Source organism: Magnolia sinica, chromosome 18 (genome assembly GCF_029962835.1).
Source record: "Magnolia sinica isolate HGM2019 chromosome 18, MsV1, whole genome shotgun sequence".
Taxonomy (NCBI): Eukaryota; Viridiplantae; Streptophyta; class Magnoliopsida; order Magnoliales; family Magnoliaceae; genus Magnolia; species Magnolia sinica.
Genome location: NC_080590.1, coordinates 20755493 through 20779340, shown reverse-complemented (window position 1 = coordinate 20779340; position 23848 = coordinate 20755493). Strand labels below are relative to the sequence as shown.

Sequence of the window (23848 nt, the reverse complement as noted above, 5' to 3'; positions counted from 1 at the left end):
GTCTATTATACCTGTTTTATGCAGAGAATAAAACACCCGAGCTCTGTGGGGTCCACCATGTTGAATATGTAAAATCCAATCCGTCAATCAAGTGAAAAACATTATTATGACCGTATATATAATATAATACTGATCAAATACTAATATGAGAATCTCCAATGGGAACAATATAAAACTGTCCTCAAAACCGCTAAGATCACACAGGTGATTTAAAACTATTTAATGGTTATTTTTGTATCGGGATCACACTTGTATATTCTCTTCATCATGGTGATTTAAAACTATTTAATGGTTTTGATGAAAGATTAAAATCATGCTGGCCCACCCACAAACCTATGGTTGGCATCCCATCCCCATTTTTCCATGCGGTGTAGACGATCTGACTCGTATATCTAACTCATTTTTGGGTTTAAGACCTGCTAACGTGCATCGGATCTGATAGACGGAGAGGATTTTACATATAAAAAATTTTGTCCCCACAAACTAGCGTATTTTTCGCAATGGTGTGGCAGAGGATTCCTGTCCCGCCTCTCTGTCCGTAAATCCTAATGAAGAAATTACGCTTCGCGCGCACGTTAGATCTTCCCACGATGGCGCCGATTTCGTTGACGTCTCCCCGACAATATCACGGATACGCATTACATTTCCCGATTTCTCCTCAGCCGTGCCAGCCCGCAAGACGAGACATCCACTTTCTTCCCATCCAAAGAAAGATTCGCGAATACGGTCCGTGCTGTACTGCGGGCCCACTGTCCCTTACCGTACTGTATCCACGTGTCTTCTCACCAATCAGCTCCTCTCTCTCTGCCGCGTCATCAATCGGGATCTCCCATCCCATGACCCGCCTCCATGGCTCGCTCGCTCTCAGTTTCTAATTGCAGTCAACGAAACGATAAAACGTTGAAAAGGAAAAAAAAAACAAAAAAAACCAAGACTAACTCTTCGGTTTCTCTCGCTCTTTTGCTTTGCCGGTTTACGGCCGGTTTTTTTTTTTTTTCCCGGTCCAAGAGCGGTTCCCTGGCTATGGGGAGGATGGGGAGCGGTCGGAAAACCTACTCTGCTTCTCCCTCGGATTACAAGCTTCTAGAAGAAGTCGGATATGGCGCCAGCGCAACGGTATATAGAGCGATATATATCCCTTCTAATGAGATCGTCGCTGTCAAATGCTTGGATTTCGATCGCTGTAACAGTAATCTTGTTCGTCTCTCTCCCTTTAATGTCAGCTGAATTTCTTAGATTTATAAGAAAACATGCCTTTATTTATTTATTTATTTATTTGCGGTTTAATTGGAAATTGGAAATCGATTAAGTTAGGTTTTGGTTTGGTTGCAGATACTGTTTTGTTTCTGTTTCGATTTTATCCGTTTTAGGTTTAGTTTTTGCAGTCTCTTTGATTTATGAAATTTGATTATTGAAGTTAGGTTTTGGACTTGTTTTGGTTTCGATGGGCGTGATGTTTTTATGGCTTTTGGATTTGTTTGGTTATATGCAGCTGACTGTGGCATAAAAAGGTTTGGTTTTGGGGACCGGCCATAGAAATTGCAGTAGTATGCTACTCCTGTAAAACTAGTAGTTTATATTGGAATGGAGCTTACTTTGTAATTTGGGCCGTGTTTGGGTGTTCATGGTTCCTGAGGTGGATGTGAGAGGTTCTATGCAGCTTGGTGCTCAGATAACTCCAATCCAAATCGAAGATATACATATGCCATTTTTGTGTGGAAATGGGCCATCTTTGGGTACAGGTTCAGAAAGAACTCCAACTCAGAAGTTGCACGGTAGAGAGGCTGATGCATTTTTCTGCTCCAATTTACTATGGATATGGTGGACTGATTAATTAAGGCCGTGTTTGGGTGCACTATCGAATATACTTGCAATAAATTAGTTCAATAGAGCAGAAAAGGCCAAAGTATACTTCCCTTGGTATGACTGAGCTCCAAATTACCATAAGGATACTCTCAGTAGGGACTTGGAAGCAATGTAAAATGCAACTTGAGGGTTACTTCCTCATTACGAATACTAGGAAATGTCACTACCATTTGGTCATTTCCTCTTTACTGTACTGAAATTTCACATTCAATTTACCTTTGCATCCAAATGCAGCCTTTGAGTTTCTTCCAGACATCCAAATTAGCTCCACATGTTACGTAGTATCTCATGTCATGAATGGTCCTTTTCTGCAGATTGTTTTATAGTCATCATAATTTTAGAGAGCTCTTCTTCTGTAAATGAGTTCACTCAGAATTTTTTTGTTAATTATAGGATACTGTTTACTTCACTGGACAAATACTTCTGTGACTACCGTTTCTGTGTATCTCGCATGTAGTTGGTTTGATTAGAGCTGATGGCTCTCCCATTAGATGTATTGTAATGCCATAATGCATTTAGCCCACCAGATCATTTCTCGTTAAATCAAATTGTTTACTACCTATGATCTAGTAAGGATGGCTCCACAAATCCCCTCAGTTTTAGAAGTTGAAATGAACCATGGGTTCATGTTATATCCACGGGGATAGTAGTGGCCTAGGCTAGAGCCAGGGCTAACTACGGTTGGGCCTAGGGCTAACCTAGGCCCAGCCCTTGAGCCCTTAGCCATGGTTGTGGCCCAGCCAAAGCCCGAATGGACTAAAGAAGCCCCATCCCTGGCCCTCTGGCTAGAAGGTTGGGATAGGCTCCGATTGTGCCAGATCAAGGTTGGGTCAGGGCCAGCCTTGTAAGTTAAAGATAAGTTACACATATGATACATGTATATCTGATTTACAAGTGGCTAGTCCATGTTTATGAATCATCATTCTCTTTTAGAGTATCAAGGTTTTTTTCTTTTCTTTTTGTAACACACCTGTGTGAAATAAGATCATTCATCAGCTAAGCATATGCCTCACCCAATTATCCACCATATGCATGGAATTAACTGAGTGCATTAATGATGCAGGGACATATGATAACCTAATCCTAGATGCATGTATAATCAGGTTAAAGAATGTTCAAATAAATACACCAATTAACTAACCGTTTCCAGTCAACGGAATTAGGTAAACTTCAAAACAAAGATGAGGTCATTCTGTCAAGATCATGCCTCTTAGCATAAAACTGCGTAAACAGTAAAAAGGGAGGACCTAGGGATATGAGAATATCCCAAATCTAGCATAAGTCAGTCTACAGTCAAGTTTGGATTTGATTCTGCTGACTAACCATCCATCTTTTCCGTTCAAACTAAAAAGAGGATATTCGGAGAGGAACGAAAGGGGTAAAGAATGAAGGGTTCGAGATGAAGAAAGTACATGTCCTTTTGTCGTCAAAAGAAAAGGAGGAGGATGATTTTTACCTTTTCCTACACCTCGAAGATCTGGAAAGAAGGAAACCTGAAATCGGAGCGGAATCCTCAACACCCAAGGACCAATCTTAAAACTCTAATCTCTTGAATAAAGAGGAAGAAAAGAGACGAATTTCTATTCATTCAATAGTAGTGAACATAGGGTTTCTCACAACGTATATATAAGCTATGAAAAAAGTAAAAGTGCACTAAAGCCCCTGAAAACAAGAAAAATAACAAAAAAAAATGAAAAGTAAAGAAAGTGCAATAAAGCCCCTAAAATAAGAAAAAGAACAAAAACGTCTAAAACTAAAACACCCATGTGGTAGGGTGTAAAATCCAACCAATGGATCTATGGTCAGGGTGCGGTCATGCCGCTCCTGTACTCCTAGCGCGTAAAAAAATGGGTCCGATGGACCTAACATCCATCTACATCAACTCCTCCACTCCAGTACTTTGTCGATGGCGCCTCCTCCTCTGGTACACTCTAAATGGTGCACCATTGATGTCCGCATCAATTAATGTACCATTTACCATCTAAATTGGGGTCCACAATTTGGACAGTTTATGAGTGCCTATGCATCATCCACCTCACTACTAGAGTGTTAGAGTTTTTAAGGTATTATATATATGAACTAGTACACGAACTCTGTAGTCTACATTACTAATACTTAAGTACTATATAGTATTACACTAGAGCAATGGGCTCAGCTAGGTGGGCCGAGTTATTCGTCATTGGCCCTAGTCCAGCCTAGCCCAAACATTGGGCTTAGATTTCAAGCCCAAGCCCAGTCCTCAGGACAAGTTTACTAGCCCAAGCCCTGGCCCTTTCACTAGGTTGTGCCTGGCCAGGCAGGCTGACCCTTTGCCACCTCTAGCTATCCGTTGGGGGATATCTTTCAACATCCATTTTTTTGGGCATTCTCATCTTAAGTGATTTGCTCCACATTGGAGGGCTACCAACATTGTCTTGGATGATAAGTAATCTGGATAGCATGGGCGACAGGTTTTTCGATTGATCAAGATAGACTCACCATCACTAATTCTCCTATATTCAGCATATCTCCTAAAGTGTTTGGATGCATATGCTTTGTCCATGTTGTGGGACCCTCACATGATAAACTCACATCTCCTTGAATTTGTTGTATTTTTCTTGGCTTCTCGGCTCTCGAAAGGGTTATAGGTGCTACTCTCCAGTCATTGGATGTAAATAGATTTCTAAAGCTGTCACTTTTTTTAAGGAAGTCCTGATGCAGGACAATTAACCACTTGCTCTAAAAGCTCAAACTGTTAGAGTATGGCGAATTAATCCCTTTATCTCATAGCCCAGGCCCCACATTGCATAGGTTAAGACCTCGACCGAACCTCCTTCGTGGGCCCCAAATCACATAGGCCGCCCACCCCGAGTGTGTCCCCGCATCCCACGGGCTACCCCACTCGAGCCTGGTGTGAAATGGGCATTAATCACCCCTGGTAAGGAGTCTCAAACACGAGACCTCCTCCATGGGCCGCACCCACCCCGAGTGTGCCCCTGCATCTCACAAGCGACCCCACTCGAGCCCAGTGTGAAAATGCCCCTGCATTAAGTCCCCTACTTTGGAACCAACATATCCGCTTCATCTCGCCATCTTCTAGTTTTGAATGGCACCACCACAATTGAGCAAGTAGACATTAAGACTCATCGTCCTACCTCATCTGACCCTGACTTGTCAGTTATAGACCCTGGCGATCTTCCCATTGCAGTTTGGAAAGCCAAATGTACCATTATACCACCAGCTTGGTATTGTAGCGATTGTAGTATCACTCACCCAATTGGTAATCATGTCTCTTATTGTTGTTTCTCACCATCCTTTCATGCATTACTTTCTACCATTTAGTCTATTTTTGTTCCTTCTATAGTTTTAGAGGCCCTAAAAGATCCATGATGGAAGGTAGCGATGCTTGATGAGATTGTTGCCCTTGATAGATAAGGGATTTGGGAGCTAGTTCCCCTTCCTCACGAGCGTCATGTGGAAGGGTGTAAGTTGGTCTATACTCAAGTACAATCTAGAGGGCACAATTGCTCGGCACAAAGTTCAGTTTGTTACTAAAGGATTCACTTAGAAGTCTGGGATTGATTATCACAATACATTCTCTCTAGTGCCTACGCTCACCTCTAATCGTATTCGTCTTCCCATTGTTGCTCATCGAAAGTGGCCCATCAATCTGCTCAATGTTAAGAATGATTTCCACTGCAAGGACTTATAGGAGGAAATTTATATGTGAGTACCTCTAGGATTTCAACCTCTCGGGTTAGAAGGAAAAATGTGCGTCCGAAGAAGGTATTATATGGGTCTCAAATAATCCCCTCATGCTTAGTTTGAGTGCTTCAGTATTGCTGTGCTTCAAATTGGGTTTCATCATTGTACTTTAAATTGTCCCGTGTTTGTTAAGAAGCATGAATCTTCCTAATTATCATTGTCGTTTATATGGACGACATTTTGGTGCCAACCAATAGTTTGGATGAGATTTTCTCCTAAGGCATTTTCCGCTCGCGAGTTTGAAATAAAAGATTGTGGGCCGTTACGGAATTTTCTTGGGATCGAAGTAGCTTGTTCTCCTAATGGCATCTTTAGTTTTTTTAGCGAAAGTTTGCCCTCAATCTCTTGAAAACCACTGGCATGATTGGATCACATCCTATGGACTCACCTATAGCGGTGAATCGTCGGTTATTTTCACAAGAATTTTTTTCCTCTTGAGGATCCTTCTTAGTATCAAAGATTAGTTGGAAGGCTCGTATATCTGTCTACCACATGTCCTTATGTAGCTTATGACGTTAGCATAGTTAGTTCATGCAGACACCATGTTCACATCAGCTTGACGTGGTTCATCGCATACTTCACTATGTCAAGTTAGCCCCAAGAAAGGGGATTCTTTATACCGACCATGGACATCTAACACTATCTACCTACTGTGATGCTAATTGGGCAAGGTCTACAAACGACGGGCAATCCACTATAGGCTTTTGTACATTTGTTGGTGGTAACTTAGTTTCTTGGAAAAGAAAAAAACAATCGATCATGGCCCTTTCTTCTATAGAGGCTGAGTATCGGTCCATGGGATGCGTCATTAGTGAGGCCCTGTGGTTACGATAATCTCTCCAAGTTGGGAGTTCCCATTCTTTGCCTGTTCCACTTGTCTGTCTGTGAAGCATATCGCCTCTAATTTGGTATTTCATGAGCGCACTAAAAATATGGAAGTTTGTTGTCACTTCATCTTGAAGAAACTCTCAATTGGTGCTATAAGTTCTCCACAACTTCCTTTTAAAGATCAACTCACTGATATCTCTACTAAAGCAGTTGCAAGGATACATATGTTCGATATTGTATTCATGGTGTAGAAGGGTAGAAAGAGGAAAGTTTAGGTAGTGTACAACGTGCCTACTAGACATGGACACTTTCAAGAGAGAAGGGACACTTGTGGGATTGACTTTCTTGAAGGTTTTCAGTGGGTTCTCTATGGAGATCAGAAATGCACCGGAGAAGTAAAGGTGGTGATGCACGACAATTAACCACTTGCTCTAAAAGCTCGAACTGTTAGAGTATGGGGAATTAATCCCTTTATCTTATAGCCCAAGCCCCACATCTCATGAGTTAAGACCTCGGCCGAACCCCCTTCGCGGACCTCAAATCACATGGGCCGCCCACCCTGAGTGTGTTCTCGCATCCCACGGGCTACCCCATTCGAGTCCGGTGTGAAATTCGCATTAATCACCCCTAGTAAGGAGTCTCGAACACGAGACCTCCCCCGTGGGCCCCAAATCGCATGGGTCACCCGCCCCAAGTGTGCCCCTGCATCCCACAGGCGACCCCACTCGAGCCCAGTGTAAAAATGCCCCTGCATTAGGTGGAGGTCCCAAAAATGAATTTTTGAGATATATTTGGTCAAATTTTGAAGTCAAATTGTTTCCTAGCATCTGTCAATTGCTGATCTTTTTATTATTATTATTATTATTATTATTATTATTATTATTATTATTAATTGGTTCTCTGGTTGAGCAATTGTTAATAGAATGAGAAAATGATGAAATGGTTCCAAGCACCAAAAAGGGGAGATTTGGCTAGTAGCTTAGTATTTGCTAGGTTTCATAGTAGGAAGTCATTGTTTGCTAGCTCACTAATATAATTCTGTATCATGATGAACTAAATAAGTTGAGTTGGTAAAAAAGATAATCTATTGTTGTAAACATATTTTTCCTCCTATAAATTTAACTAATTATTTATTTTACTTTCTTTTGTATATATACTTTCTTATGGTCATAAATTTCTCTTTCTTGTTTTCACCAGTGGGATGCACTGTTTTTGGCATCACACCTGACTTATATGGCATCTGTAGCTTTTGATTCTTTAATATTTGGCTTGTCTAACACACACACATTTTTTATTTTTTATTTTTGTGAGAAAACTGGATTATAGCCACGCTAAGAATCATACCTAAGATCTATCTGGATTATACATCTTTTCATGGCCGGTCTTATTTTCATATACTTTCCTCGGAGTCCTTTGTTTGATGGAGATGTGTTTGTAGGATGACATTCGGAGGGAGGCTCAAACAATGAGCTTAATTGACCACCCAAATGTAATTAGAGCATATTGCTCATTTGTTGTTGAGCAGTTTCTTTGGGTGGTCATGCCATTCATGGCAGAGGGTTCTTGTTTGCACCTAATGAAGATAGCTTATCCAAATGGGTTTGAGGAGTCTGCAATTAGCTCTATTCTTAAAGAGACTCTTAAGGCTCTCGAGTATCTCCATCTACATGGACATATCCATCGTGATGTCAAGGTAATTTGAACTCAATTGTTTTCTTTGATGAGTTCCTTCAGTAAATAAATTTATCTTCAAAAGATTAGAAAACTGTATACTTCAATCATATTTTTCTTTGTAGGCTGGAAATATCCTGCTTGATAGCAATGGGGCAGTGAAGCTTGGAGACTTTGGTGTTTCAGCTTGCATGTTTGACAAGGGTGATAGGCAACGTGCAAGAAATACTTTTGTAGGGACTCCATGCTGGTGAGATATAACCTTTCTTATCTAACAATTTCTATTTTATTATTTTCTAATTAGTGCTTGAACTATAATGTGATCGTATTTACCCTTCAAATCTTGTTAATATTCCACATGTCAGAACTTCATTTACTTTCCTTTCTACAGGATGGCCCCAGAGGTCTTGCAGCCTGGAAGCGGATATGATTTCAAGTGAGCGTTTGTCCCGTTTTATACAACTTTGAGCTGCTTGCTATGTTTCTACTCTTTCAGAAAGAAATATCTTGCTAAGCAAAATCATACTCTTTGAAATGCCTAAGAATATTTTTCATTTTTAAGATTGACATATTAGTATGTGTATTTCTAATATGGTACAAATTAATATGCATACACGTAATACTAGTAGTATCATAGTATATGATAATTTACAATTTTTTTTTTTTACTTGCACGGTATCACAGCAAGTAAAAAACTTTAACTTAGCAGTTGCATGTGCAAATATTTCTTTGCTAGATGCCACTCACAGTCATGGTTTAACACGGTAGGAGATGACAGCACATTAACACAATCAAATTACAACTTATATTTATGCTTGCTGCTTCAGGGATTTATGAGTGTCTTCCTCAACCCTTGCTGACTTTTTCTTCCTGGTTTGTCGTGTATCTATGGCCAAACTTGGTCATTTAACCGAGTCATTAGATCTCAACGAGGATATTGTGAAATTTTGTCATGGCATGGTCATCTGGGTGCTATCTCCAAAGAGAGTATCTGTGATGTGCAGGGATCCTTACATGAATGGAAATGCTATATCCCTATTTGATGTGTGCTTCTCAAATTCTAAACTAGTTTATGTAGCCAGTGTTGTATCCACCAATAGCACTTGCTATTGTTGCTTTCAACTGTTTTCAGTTGATGAATTTAGGGATTTATAGCTGGGTTCCCTTTTCTGCGCATTAGCATTTGAATCACCAGTGTGAGCGTATTATTGAAACTCAGTGTAAAAGAATTAGTTACCACTTAAGCTTATCCAAATTGCTTTCTCATGCTTTAGGGCATTGTAGCTTGTCAATGCTGGTTGAACCTACCATTTCTGTTCATAAGTGAAGCACGCTGACATTTATCTGACTTGTGTATTGGTATTCAATAATTGTGCCTGTGACCTGGGTAACTGCAATGTCTTTTTACAGAGCTGACATCTGGTCATTTGGAATAACTGCCCTGGAGTTGGCTCATGGACATGCTCCCTTTTCCAAGTATCCTCCAATGAAGGTATATATCTCTGTGCCTTCTTATTCTGAATACATTGCTTTTTTATGTTAAGCCATCTCTGAATTGTCTTTCCTTTGTATATTCCTGCTGTCCTCCAGAAGTGGACTATCTTAAACCTTTTTAACAAAATATATATTTTACACCCCGTTTTATAGACATTTTATTCAGAATACTTCAAATATTGGAAGCAAATGGTCTCTAAATGCTGCATTCTATCTTTTCGACTTGGATTTCTGATTTAAGTCCATGTTTCTTAGATCTCAAGTAACATTATCAAGTCAATAATCCCAAGTGCAACACGTAAGTAAATTATAGGAAGTTCTGACAGACAAACATCATAATGCATGACTCATTGGAACAACATAGGAAGTTGCGACAGACAAACATCGTAATGCATTATAATTACAATTTAACTTTAATGCTCTGGCAGAGTGTGGTGGATGATATGCACACACTAAAAAAGTAATTAGAAACAGCATACATGGCATACAATTCAAATTAAACTGTCCAAATTATAGATCCTAGTTTAGATGTATCAAGAACCAAAAGTTACACTTGTTTGATGATGTGAGTATTTATTGGACTATTAAAATGAAAAATATCCAATGATCCTATCTCAACAAACAGGCGTCCATGAATCAGAGGATATGATCGTTCAACTGATGATTTTGTGAATGTGGCTCACTGACTGTGGGTTCCACTATTTAGTTGGTTTATCCAATATGTATTGTAGTAAACCCCTTCTATTATATTGGTTTGCTAATCCTAACACATGGACAAATTGGTTTATCCATTGACTCCCAAATATGTATTGTAGTAAACCTCTTCTATCCTGGCAATTTGCTTTTCCTACGGGTAGTTGCACCTGCCAATGTTGCAAGGTACTACACTGGTAATCACACCTGCCAACGCTATACGAGGCTCCACTGTGGTACATATGGCATGGAGCTCAATTCCAGACAGCACGATGGAGGCTCCTGCATGTCACAAACATCAGGTGTGCTTATTACCGGGATCCTAATCAGTAACCGATCTGTGCGTGTGGCCCACATGTTGGATTTCTCAGATATCACATGTTTCCCATATTGGCACATCCACTGCTGTGTAGTTAGGCAGGATTAGTGAATATCTGTATATGTATCCTATAACCTGTGTTATACCAAGTTACATTATAGACTCACAGGTGTATGTTAGTAGCAGTAGTAATTGTATCACCAGCAGTGTGTGTGTGTGTGTGTGCGTGTGCGCGCGCGTGCTTGTGTGACTAGGTATGCTGCTGCTGATGATGATGATGTAGGATTTTGTTAAGTTTCTTTTTTGAGAAACCCTAGTGCTTCTTTCCCGGGGCTTATGTTTTCCAAAGCTTTGTGTAATAGTTACTTAAAGAACTCAACTGAAGTGTGGGTCACTTTGGCCTGCAATAATGCAGTGAGGGGCCAAATAATCTTGCATTATAAATGATTCATATTCAAGCTTATAGTTATGACAGCCATCGTGTACCATGTTTTTATATATATATATATATATATATATATATATATATATATATATATATATATATATATATATATATATATATAAAGATGATTTGGGATTACAGCCAAATAATCTTGCACATACTCTAATTCTACACGTATTTTGCAGTCATTCTTTGATGCCAAAATGACTATGTAAGTCTATTAAATAATGTTTCTTTTCTTCTGATATCTTCTGTTTTTCCGGTGATACCATTTGGAATCTTCTTGTTGCAAATGAGTTTTATTTGAAATGCTTTGCGTTTTAGTTATTCTATACATCATGAATAATGTTTTGTTGTCTTTGGAGGATAATGATTGCAACTGATCTGTTTCACAAGACTTGCATTATATGTATTGTTTTGGATGAAAAATGTGATACTGGAATATGAAATGTGGATGTAAATATGTAAATGTGACAATGGAGTATGAGACCTGGATGATCAATAAGGAGATCTCAAATTTGAGAGTTCAAGACTATAAGCACATGAAATTAAGAAATTTTCATGCATCTACTATACTAGTGGCTTGGACTTGCTGATGCATTTTTGATGTCTACAGGTTCTTCTGATGACCATCCAGAATGCCCCACCTGGACTTGATTATGACCGAGATAAAAGATTTTCCAAGGTATCAGTTGTCTTTCTGAATAAAGACTGGCTTTGAAGGTTAACCATATCCATGCCATTGATATTCTGTTTTATCTCCATTTTGTGCCTGTTTATGACATGCATAAGTGGAATACATTAGGAGATGAAAAATAAGAAGTTGAAGAGATGTGTTTGTTTAATGGTTACATTATGATATCTGGTATACATTGATTTGCTATATGGTATAACTGTTAAATAATGTTCTAATAAGTGATTTCCAGTTGTGATCAGTCTTTTAAAGAAATGGTTGCCATGTGCTTGGTGAAAGATCAATCAAAGAGGCCAACAGCTGAAAAGTTGCTAAAACATTCTTTTTTCAAAAATGCAAAGCCTGTAGAGCTTTCTGTGAAAAATCTTTTAGCTGATTTGCCATCACTTTGGGATCGTGTAAAAGCTCTCCAGGTTAGCCACCTTATGGACATTATGCAGAGTCTGTGCTTTCTCTTGCCGTGGTGTTCGATAGAAATTTAATGAACTCATAAACTCCATGCAGCTCAAGGATGCTGCACAGTTAGCTCTGAAGAAAATGCCATCAGCAGAACAAGAAGCAATATCACAGGTTAGAAATTACTTAGATTGTTTCTTACAATTGGGTACGTGCTCTTTTGGAAATAATCTTCACTGATCAGAGGGTTCTTTCTATTTTAGTATGCCTATTGTACTATTCAGTGCATATTGTTATCAGTAATTTGATTCAAACCTCCCCTTGAATTAGCAACACAACCCCTAAGACTCCATCATCAGAACTAGAGATGATTGAGAAGTGAATAAATCTTAGTGTTTCTGTTTTATGTTAGTTGCACTTTTTGGAAATTGATTACTTAGCTGAACTGCATGTATTTTTTCAGTGATTGATTCGAGCCTTCTCTTGGATACCAACGTGACTATAAACAATCTATCATCGTAAATATACACAGTTTGGAGTGAATAAGTTCATAGTGTTTGTATTTTATGTTAGTTGCACTTGTTGCAGATTAATTACTTGATCAACATGCTTTGATTTGATTTTCCAAAGAAAAAACGACTCAATATGTTGTGACAGTATTGTGAATGGTTGAAAATTTGATCTGCAGAGATGAAAATGCACAATAATCCTCTTATAAAGAAATAGTGTGGCATTAGTGCACAAAACTTTTTAAGTTAATGACTAGGTAATGGCTTCTGTTGACTCACGCAGGTCTTAGAATGTCTTATACATAGTAAAATAATTAAACTATGGTTAATTACTATTACTGTTGTTTTTGGCAATAGGGAAAAAAGTATATGGTGGAATCAGTGTGATTGTTTAAGTTGACCCACCAAAAGGAAACATCATAATTGGCCTATGAAACAATATCATGTTATTAATACCCAGTATTCTTTTTGCAAGGCTAATTATTAGATGATGTACTCACTACTAAAAATCAGCTATACATGGATGCACATTTATGTTGGTTCCATCAATGCTTGTTCTGCTGGATTTGACCACTGAAATGGAAACAGTATTGCTTTCCTTGTTTCGAGCAACATAGTTGAGATGCAACTTAAAGAAATCTACATAACTTGATACATGAAAAGGCCTGACTGCCCAATATTACTCGCAGTCTCCTTGTACTACTTACAATCTTGAGGTTAATGCATAATTCTTGAATCAGAAGTTCTTGTTCAAGTACTTCAGGACCACCTCCAGACATCCTAAAATAGGGTTTAAAGTGTTTTAGCTTCTATATTGGAGAAGTATGTTAACTTCTAGGATTTATGGTACAACACACCGGCACACAAGCCACTTAAAGTTTACAAAATCTGCCAGAATGTTGGTCCAAGGCAAGAAAATCCCAGAGACACCCTAGAACTCAAAGATGACCATTGGCATTAAATTAAGGTTGAAGAATTGTCTGACATACCAGTTGGGTTCAATTGACAGATACAAAAGGAAATCACCTGATTCACCTGATTTCAATCGAAGTCCGACCATACCTGATGGGGTCAATTGACAGATACAAAAGAAAATCAGCTGATCCACCTGCTTTCAAAATCAAATTCATGATTGAACAATTTCTTTTCCCAAAATGATTTCTGACAGGTCAATTAGCTGATCCTGTCTGGTTTTGTACTCATCTGATTATTTGACTGCTTGTGTGCCATTCAATTATAACACATGTTATGTTTAGGTATCAAGTAGGAACTGAAATTAATGAACAGGTTCATGTAAGCCCATAACATAGACAGATTTTAACCATGGTTTTCTTGTGTCAGTACTGATTAATATACAAAGAGTAAGCTTTTTGGTTAACAGAGTATCTATTAGTAATTGTTACTCTGTTTCTAAGATGTCACTCCACTTTCTCTTGATTATATAGACGATGAAATGAGCATCTATTTATGTGCAGTCTTGATGTTGTGTTCTTGACATTCTTTCCTATGCTTCCTACCAGAGTGAGTACAAGCGAGGTGTTAGTGCATGGAACTTTGATGTCGAGGATTTGAAAGCTCAAGCATCACTGGTGTGATCTATTTCCTCTAAATTCCAACCATTTTCATATTTTAGAAGTTGATCTCTTGGAGCACTTGGCTTGCCAGCTTGACTCTTAATTACAAATTCTGAACTTTGAACACTGGCGGATTGCTTTGCTAATTTCTCCCTGCTTCTTCAGGTTCAAGATGATGATGATGACCTGACTGGAATGAAGCAAGAAGAAAATTTCAGGCAAACACTTGATGAAAAGGTTGGTTGGTTCTCCCTTTGTTTACTTAAATTTATTCCCAATATTTCAAATCCATATGCTGGTATTTTGAACAGATTCTCTTGTTTCTTTCTTTGTTTTGCTTGATTTTTAGTGAAAGAAAAGCTTACGGTGTACTTGTTTATTATTGTCAGGCTCCATCTCTTTCTAGACCTCTTATGGGGAATTCAATGTCGACAAATGACATTAATGGCAGGTATAGCATAAGAGAGATCTGAAGTTACGCAAGTTCCTAAATATCAGCATCTTGGCTGCCTCATTTGGAGCTCATATCAAGTTCAAACTTGATATGTTTCTGGATTCTGAAATTTATAGCATGTTATGACCACACTGATTTATGTTGTTCTTGTTTGGTTTTTTAATTCTATGAACATGGTGCTCTTGTGCTTGTGTTGTTACTGTTTGTGGTCCATCAATACAATTGTATACTTCCGCCAAGTAGCCATCGATCTCCATCAATGCAATTGTATACTGTGTTTCTATATTTGAGTTTTAGGGGTTTTGAACTATTCTTTGTAGACATTGCTTTCTGTTATCTTCTTTTCTGTTCTTCAATGGGATGATAGATCGATTAGGAAGACGTGGAAGCTACTGGTGGTTTTCCCATCACCAGATGTTCATAATGAATCGGTATAGAAGCAATGGATAATTAAATTGGCTTGAGCAGAGAGAAGAGTAAGCGTCTAGCAGTAGTTTGGCAATCTACCAAAGGAAATATGAGAATTTACTCAGTTCTAGAATAGGAGTGCTTTCTAGGAATGATAAGGCCAAAATTAAGAAACAAAATAAAATTCCAGGCCAATAGGTGCAGTGGACTCTATTAAGGAGAAAGTTACAGTTGAGAAAATTTTCAAGAATTTTTTACTTTTTCTCTGTTTTGCTGTCATTACCAAAATGCCATTAGATGGGGATTGTCTGAAGATTCCAAGCTGTGGAGAATGTAATCTATTGTGAATGAAATCTAGGGGCCATCTCAAAAAGTGGATGCATCATTGATTTGAAGCAAATCACAGGCCTCATCGGATCCCAGTCATGTGCTTCGGCATGCTGATGGTGTCTTAGACATTGGCCATATGAGGCAAGATTTGAAGGGCTTACTCCATCTCTAGTCAAGTTAACTGGACCGCTAATCAACGGCACTGATTTGATGAAGATTCCCATCATGATATCATCCTGGGTCATACGGCCTCTTTTTTGCGATCTGTTTAATTCAGAGTCTTTTACGTGGTTTCTTTTAGAGTTCTATGCGAAGTCATGGCAATCAAGAGATTTTCTACATCACAATTTCATCAAATATTGTTGAGAAGTTTCTAAGTGAAAGAGCCATCCCTTTCTCTTGAAGAACATTCAGGCAACCATTCTATAACATGTGCATTTACTTATTCAAGTCAAACATCCAATCAAGCATAGAAGTATGATATAATGCTTTTAGCAGTAATTTTGGTGTGATTCTCATGATTATTTTAGCAAAAACCAAGGTTTATAGTATTGGCCGAAACCAGTACATATCGCCTGATATGTACTGGTATGGTCAATGAATGATATGACTATATGATCTGAAGCAACCTGATACAGGATGATATGACCTGTACCGGTGGTGACCGATACAATATGCTAAAACTGATTCTTAAATGATGCCAAAAACTGCATGGCTTTCTCTACTATAGGCTGCAAGCCATTATTAACCATCTTGGGAGAAACCAAATGTGGGATGATTATCATTTGAGTCCAGATTTATTATTAAAGTCTTGCCGTTGATTTCCATCTCTGCCTGCCTGGATGCACAACTTATATTCCGAGGTACTGCATTTGTGTTGGATGACAAATCTGTTCTGAATCATCTAGACTTTAACTGTTTTCTTACTTCAAATCTTATAGCTCAAAGTTCACTATGAAATTGTGTTGCTGGATGTTCTTTGGATTATGGATAAGGCCACTTGCATATTTTAGCACTCAAGTTTTTTCTACTTCCTTGCAGAGGTAGCAATAGTGGTGGTGAATTGTCAGAGTCCAAGTCTCTTATTGCAAAAGAGGAAATCTTGGAAACTGATTCACTTGATTCTCGCAACCAAGAAAATCTTTGCAAAGATGAGAAAGATGGATCAACTGACGATCCAATATTGTCAACACCAAGAAAGGAATTTGGGCGTGGACATAGAAGTGAAGCAGGAAAAACCCCTCCAACTCGTAGTGGTCCCCTCATGCCTACCAACGTCCTTACTCATTCTTTCTCAGAAAGGGAGCCCTTCTGCGAAAGGTTCATTTGTTTTCCTTCCCTTTATCGCACTAATATATGAATTTATTTTGAACACTAGTTATTAGTAAAAGAATCAAAACGATATTGATCTTTCTAAGATCTTGAAATGGCATTCTCCAGTTCAGAGATGTGTATTTGTTCTATCATTCCCACCTTTGCTAGTTCAACACAGCTGAACTGACCTCAGAATGTATATGGCTTTAGTCTAGAGAGTTGATAAATGCCATGATTCAGCAATGTCAGCATTCTTTCAATATATTCTGAACTGATATTTAGGTTGTGGGGTTTTATGAGGAAATTGTCAGGTCAGAACTGATACTTGATGCGGTAGGAAAGTCCATAATAATGATATAAATGATTGAGTGATTGAACTGATATTTGGAGTTAAATGTCTTCATTCCATGCTAAGGCTTCCTTATCAAAAGCCAGCTGTAAAATACAGAATATTGTTAGTGTATCAGTATCTTATGCACAATTTTTTATCATTCTCTGCACTGCAGTTTGAATGGGATGGCTATCCAAATGAGAACTTTTTTGAAGTTTTGCTCATTGTACTATTCCATTATCCATTTATTTCTAATCTCCTCCTGTATGAACTTGTGCACATTTGATGTAACCAGACCGTCCAGTGTATAGACTGCTCATTGTGAAATTTAATTCTGCAGTTCATTTTCCATTGGATCAGCTCTTTTTCTTTTCTTTTTTCCTGAAAGATCCATTGGATCAGCTCATTCTTTTCCTTTTTATTAAAACCGTGACTTTTTCCTTCTAGAAGTGAGAAATAACAGATTGATTTTGTGTTCTTTAGTGTGAATTGAGCAAATTACAAAACTAGAATCATCTTGTCTTCCACCTTACCGTCTCACTTTTAAAACTGGATGTCATATCTGGGAAACTCTGAAGCTTGTTATGTCGTGACTGATGTAACCAGCCAAACAAAAGCACTACTGATTCAGTTATAATACAGTAGAAGGTTCTACACACATGATCTTGACTTTTCTTGTTTGTGAACTGGTGTTATTTTATCATTACTTTCATTTCATTGCTGTCATGTTCAAGTGTCAAAGCAGTTTTATATGCTCCAAAGATGAGATGCATCAGGTTTTCTGTTTGTTACTGTTATTAGGTGGGAGGGCGAAAATCAGCCTGCAAATGAGAAGGGTAAGCGTGTTGTAAGGAAAGCCCCAAGTTTTAGTGGTCCGCTAATGCTTTCAAACCGAGCTTCTGCAAACAGTTTATCAGCTCCCATAAGATCTTCAGGAGGTAAATCTGTTAGATTTATACACATTATTTTCATGACATACTGTAAAAAAAATAATAATAATAAATAAAATAAAATAAAATAAATCACTGCTGGTGCAACATGGCATCATTGTCCACTTCTTGCTTTGACAATGGTTGGAATTTCTAGGGCTAAGTGAACCTTATATGGTTATCCTCTCTGTTTCTTCTATAGGATTCAGAGATTCTTTGGAGGATAAGCCAAAGCCTAATGTGGTACAAATAAAAGGCCGCTTTTCAGTAACATCAGAAAGTTTGGACCTTGTAAAGGTACACCTTCTTATATCTTTCTTCTAAATTGAATCACCTTGACTAAAGGAAACAAGTATTGCAGGATATGCCATCATGTACGTTCTCACGAAGATCTTCCCAGGTTAGTAGTTAGCGTCAGGAATATAGTTCATAATTTCAAGATCGTTCTTTTCTAGTTGTCTTTTTACATTTTAGTATTATGGTTTTCAGGGTTCTCCTCTAAGAAAATCTGCCAGTGTTGGTGATTGGCTGGCTGATTCTCGACAAGTGGCAAGTTTACTAAACTCGTTAATTTCTTCACTAGTTGTATGTCTCCCACGTGATATATTGGAACTGTGTCTCAAAGTGAACGAAACACGTAGTATTTTGTTTGGATTCAAACTTGCATACATTTTTTTATTGGTAAAAATGAGAAAAGGAAGTACCTGTACAAAACATCAACTTGGCAAAGTCACCCTAAGGGCTGTATCTGGTGTTGTGACCAAGGCACAAAAAATTATGTACATCTAGGCCAAAAACCAATACGTATTGGATGACTGAATGGTGTTTTCTTAATCTGATGTTGCATTGTTGTTTCTTTCTTAATCCTCGTGTCTATTTCTAACTGATGCCACATTCTTTCTCTCTTTGTTCAGGCCAACAGTCAGCCACCCAAGGAGGTCGGCAACAATCCAATACCTGCTTCAGTTCTCATGCCTCACCTTCAGAATCTTTTTCAGCAGACTGCATTACAGCAAGTAATGCAGAACTATTTGATTACATTAGAAAATTTTGTATCTGTATAGCAATGGAAAATTTAACATTTCCCCAGAACAGCTATAATTAATCTTGTACCTGGACATTCTTTTGTTGTCTCAGGATATCATTGTGACTTTGTTGAATAGCTTGCAGCAAACAGAGGTAGTGGGTGGTGAGTGGAAAATAGATTGTGGCGGCTCATTATATTAACAACTATGTTTCTGTAGAAGTTTAATCTGAGCACTGAAATTGTTTTTCAGCTTTTCAAACTGGGATGGTGCCTTTGCCAACCCAAAACTCAGAGAATGATGCACTTGTAAGTTGATATTTTCTATTGTCTAGTTGTTTTAGACAAACCACAGAACCAACCTTTCTGAAGAGGTTCATATCCTGTGTTCTTTATGGAAAGTTGAACTCCCTGTTGAAGAATGCTTAGCACCTAATAATTAGCTAATGTTTCTGAAGGACATCTAATACCAATTACTTCAGTTTTCTCAGAAATGTAACTGGTCCAAGTTCTTTGCTAAGGCTGTCAATGGCTGGGCCTGGGCTGAGCAGAGAAAAATAAATAAATAAAAAATTGAATAGGTCCTCAGTAGGGCAGCCTTATCAGTTCAAAATCCAGGTAAAAAACAACCAAAGGCCTGGCCCATTGACAGATCATAAACATTGCTGGTGGTACTGGTTCCATACAATGTTTTAAATATTGACAATATCGATCGATATATCTCACGATATATCTTGCATCCCACCTGTGCGATACGAAACGCACAAGTAGTGCCAATATATCCCGCATGTTCGCTTTGGTGAGCATTTTCAATTTTCGATCCTTATTTTTTTTTTTTGAAATTATGTGAAATCAGTGTCAAATGGTTATAAATCTATTGGTTATTCATGTTTTGCATGAAAAATCACGGAATTAGAGCTTTGATTTTGATCTCCATTGGTTCTTCATGTTCTCCATGTTTTTTTCCAAAATTTTCCTTCAACTAGCTATCAATTGAGACTAATTCTGAAGTATTTAGGAGTATTTGATGAAATAATCATCATATACACTCAAATTTTGAAATTTGAGTGTAGGTGGTCTGATTTGGGAAAAGTTAAGAATAATCAAAATTTCTCCAATTTCTCCCAAATTTCTTGCAATGTTACACTCCGAACATGAAATCATGCATGTATGAGGGCTGATCTACTGACTTGTTAAGTCCTTGTCAATTTTCAAAAAAATGAAAATTATTTTTTAATTAAAATTTAATATTAAAAATTATTAAAATACTAAAAAATAATAAATTTAAATTTCCCTTCAACCAGCTGTCAATTGAGACTAATTTTGAAGTATTTAGAAGTGTTCGATGAAATAATCATCACGTACACTCAAAATGTTATGCATTCAATTTGAATATAGTTGCATTAATTCAGTTAGACAACACATAGCTTAGGACCCTATACAAAGAAAACCTATTATGTGCACATCTTTTTTGAGTTGTTATGATTTAAAAGTGTGTATTAAGGTCTTTTTCAACAATCCTTGAAGTTTCATTAAAAATTTCAACCATTTTCCCAATGTTTCCCTATGTTTCCCAAAAAATGCGATAAATTACCCGATATAAACAATATATCCCGTGCGATAACTGATATGTATCTGCATCCCAAGGATGCGATACATAACGCGATACCTATATTTCGAACACTGGTTCCATATATAGAAAATCTTCAAGTATGAGAGAGTGTTGTGTCAGGATACTTGCCATTTTTCATAGCCAACTTGGGACTTTTCTGATTTCATATGCTATTTACATCCCCATTCATAGACAATCATTTTAGTGGTTAATTTTTTTTTTAAAATGTGCTTCGTAGACAATAATTTCTTCTAATCTCCACTATATCATAGCTGAGACAACTTTTATTTGTTTACTTACAAAAGAACTTTCTTCTTTCCACTTTTCAACAGGCTGAAATGGGTACCTCTGAAAGAGAGCGGTTGCTGCTTATCAAGATTTCAGAGCTACAAGCCAGGTAGGACAACATCATGTGAATCCAGTCAAGTACTCGGATGTGACCATAATGTTATGACATTATGCTCTTGTTGTGGTTGTGGTATTGTTTATCCACTTCAGATTTCTGAGGACTAATGAGAATAGAAATTTGGGTTACAAGCACTAAATGCAAAGTCATTGTTTTCTCTCTCTTTTCTTTTTCTTTGCAGGATGATTAATCTCACTGAGGAATTGACTGCAGCAAAGTTGAAACACATAGAGGTGAGTTACTTGGGATGGATTTTATCTACGCTTTCTTTTCACAAAAAGACAAACTATCCAGTGGAACTTTGAAGATTAGCATGTGTATGTATGTGTGCATGCATGTCACTGCCAAAATAGTCAATGACAGAAAGGTGCTTTTGCATTGGATGACAAATTCTAGCTAGCAAAACTTTCACAGTATGTGCATGCATTCACGTGAATGTATAGTGGTTCCTGTTCATAACTCATGAAAGTGTACCGCATCCCACAGGCTACTCCACTCAAGCCCGATGTGAAAATGCCTTGCCCTTGTGGGCCCCACATCCCACAGGCTACCCCACTCGATCCCAGTGTGAAAATGCCCTTGCATTAATCACCTCCGGTGAGGAGACTTGAATACAAGACCTCCCGCTCTGATACCACTTTGATGCAGGACAATTAATCACTTGCTCTAAAAGCTTGAACTGATAGAGAGTGGCGAATCAATCCCTTTATCTCATAGCCTAGGCTCCACATCGCATGGGTTAGGGCCTTGGCTGAACCACCTCATGGGCCCCACTTCACATGGGTTCCGCTTCACATGGGCCACCCACCTCGAGTGTGTCCCCGCATCCCACAGGCTACCCCACTCAAGCCCGGTGTAAAAATGCCCGTGCATTATTTTATTTGCTCATTTCCAATTAATTTATAGAATAAGATGGCCACTGATACATCTTAAGAAAATCATGGAAACAAATTATTGATTATCAATATGAGGAATTTTTGAGTAATTTTCTTTGTCACTTCCTACTTGGATTCATTTGCATTTCATTTTCCAGTTACAACAGCAGTTAAATGCTGCATATGGTCGAGAAGAAGATAGGAGCCGAAGAGGAGAAAAGGACTCCTGATAAAAATTAAAAATTAAAAAAGAAATGAAAAAGAAAACCAGGGTTGTACAAAGACTAGTGCAGATTCAGGTAAGGGCTATCATCCATAACCTTCACCCATAATCAATGTTTCCATTTTGTTCTTTTGGCTAACTGCTTGTGACCGTTCCTCCAACAGAGCTTTAGAGAGAAGCAGTGAAGGCCCCCAAATCCTTAGACCATGCTTCCAAACCATTTATTGAAGGAATTTGCTGCAAGAAATGAAAGCCTTCTCAGTCGGTAAATAAACAGAACTGCTCATGATATACATGTCCTTGGCATGCCCTTCATTTGTTCAAACAGAGCTATCAAATATCAATTTGACTATCACTGGCCGAGTCATAGTGGCCAGTTGCCTGGTGGGGATTTCAGTGGTGGTGGTGGTATCGCCTGTTTCACACGAACCCTTGTGTTTTTCTGTGCTTATGGTTAAGTCCAACAAAACTTTATATTGCTGGTAAATGATACAACCCGAGGTTGGGTTGCACCATGATTGTCTTGTCACTGTAAATGGATTAGATGCACATAAAAGGTTGTGGTTTCTTTGTTATTATTATTATTATTTTTAAATATGTAAACAGGGCAAATGAATCATACCTTAAACATTCCAGGCTGATATATTGTGTAATCAGATGCCCTAAACGTTTCATATAAATCTGGAAATTAAACGTCTGCTGAGATCTGGATTATTGCAGGACCAATCAAACCAAATTCTCAATCACCTAAAAAAAAAAAAAAAAACACTTTCCATGTAGAAGTGAGCAACAAATGTGTTCCAGATCGATGCTCTTTGCGAAAAAGCTGGTCTTTCATATCCGTTGATCAGATGATTTGGCAAACTCCACTTGGACTCGGACTCATCCTGTCACTGGGTTGGATTGATTCAGGACACCATGGGTCAGCTGTGGATAAAAATTAAAATTAATTTTTTTTTTTAAAAAAATGTATAAATATTCTCCTCCATCCTCCTCCCTTTCCTTTTCATGGTCAACTTAAGTTGAGTGGACTCAAACCTGAATCCCTGATTGACTCACTGAGTTGACCCCAAGTCGGGTGAATTGAAGCCGAGTCAGATGCATTTTGGGTGCATATTGACTTTACTTCTTGGCAAACTATGGTTAGGATCATCCAATTCAAATTGATTTTTAAGGGCAGCAATCAAAGCTGGCCCCACATGATGGATGGTCCAGATTGTTGGTCATAGGTTTCTAAAATTTGTTCTACTTATTTATTGATGTATCTCTAGGACAATCCAAAGTGATTCTCAAGAGGGGTGGGCAATCAAAGGTAAGGTGCCTGGGTCTCATTCATGGCTCAGTGGTAGACTCACAAGAGTTTCAACACTGACACCAGGGAGGTAGGTGCCTACGATGGACGGTATAGATTGATAATTGACCTTTCTCTAGCATAATCAACATGGACCATCCATTTTCACAACCATGTTTGGTATTATTCAGTGGTCTGTGTCATCCAATGAAATTGCCTTTAGCGGGATGAGCAATCAAAATTGGACCATACATAGTGGACGGTCTAAATAACTTATCAACTCTTTTCTAGTATAATGGATGAGGAATGGCTTTATCTTATCCATTGATTGGATGGCCAGGATCAGATCACTGGTTGGATGTGCCTCCATCACTAGTTGCCTAGCTCCGCTTGTTACTGTAAAGCCCAAGGCACGTGT

The 23848-nt window shown here is 38.2% G+C and overlaps 1 protein-coding gene across 1 annotated transcript; it reads left to right on the top strand.

Annotated features, from left to right (window-relative positions):
* The first annotated feature begins 868 nt into the window (after positions 1-868).
* On the top strand, positions 869-22780 carry LOC131232440 (serine/threonine-protein kinase BLUS1-like). Its single transcript, XM_058228665.1, has 23 exons — positions 869-1197; positions 7877-8131; positions 8235-8359; positions 8501-8545; positions 9520-9601; positions 11677-11745; positions 11997-12167; positions 12259-12324; positions 14180-14248; positions 14399-14470; positions 14623-14684; positions 16467-16745; positions 17872-18008; positions 18202-18296; positions 18361-18399; positions 18489-18548; positions 18914-19015; positions 19137-19188; positions 19277-19332; positions 20968-21032; positions 21223-21274; positions 22075-22215; positions 22304-22780. Exons 1-22 carry the CDS (start codon positions 1024-1026, stop codon positions 22144-22146), a joined length of 2199 nt encoding a protein of 732 aa, XP_058084648.1. The 5' UTR covers positions 869-1023; the 3' UTR covers positions 22147-22215; positions 22304-22780.
* The last annotated feature ends 1068 nt before the right edge of the window (positions 22781-23848 follow it).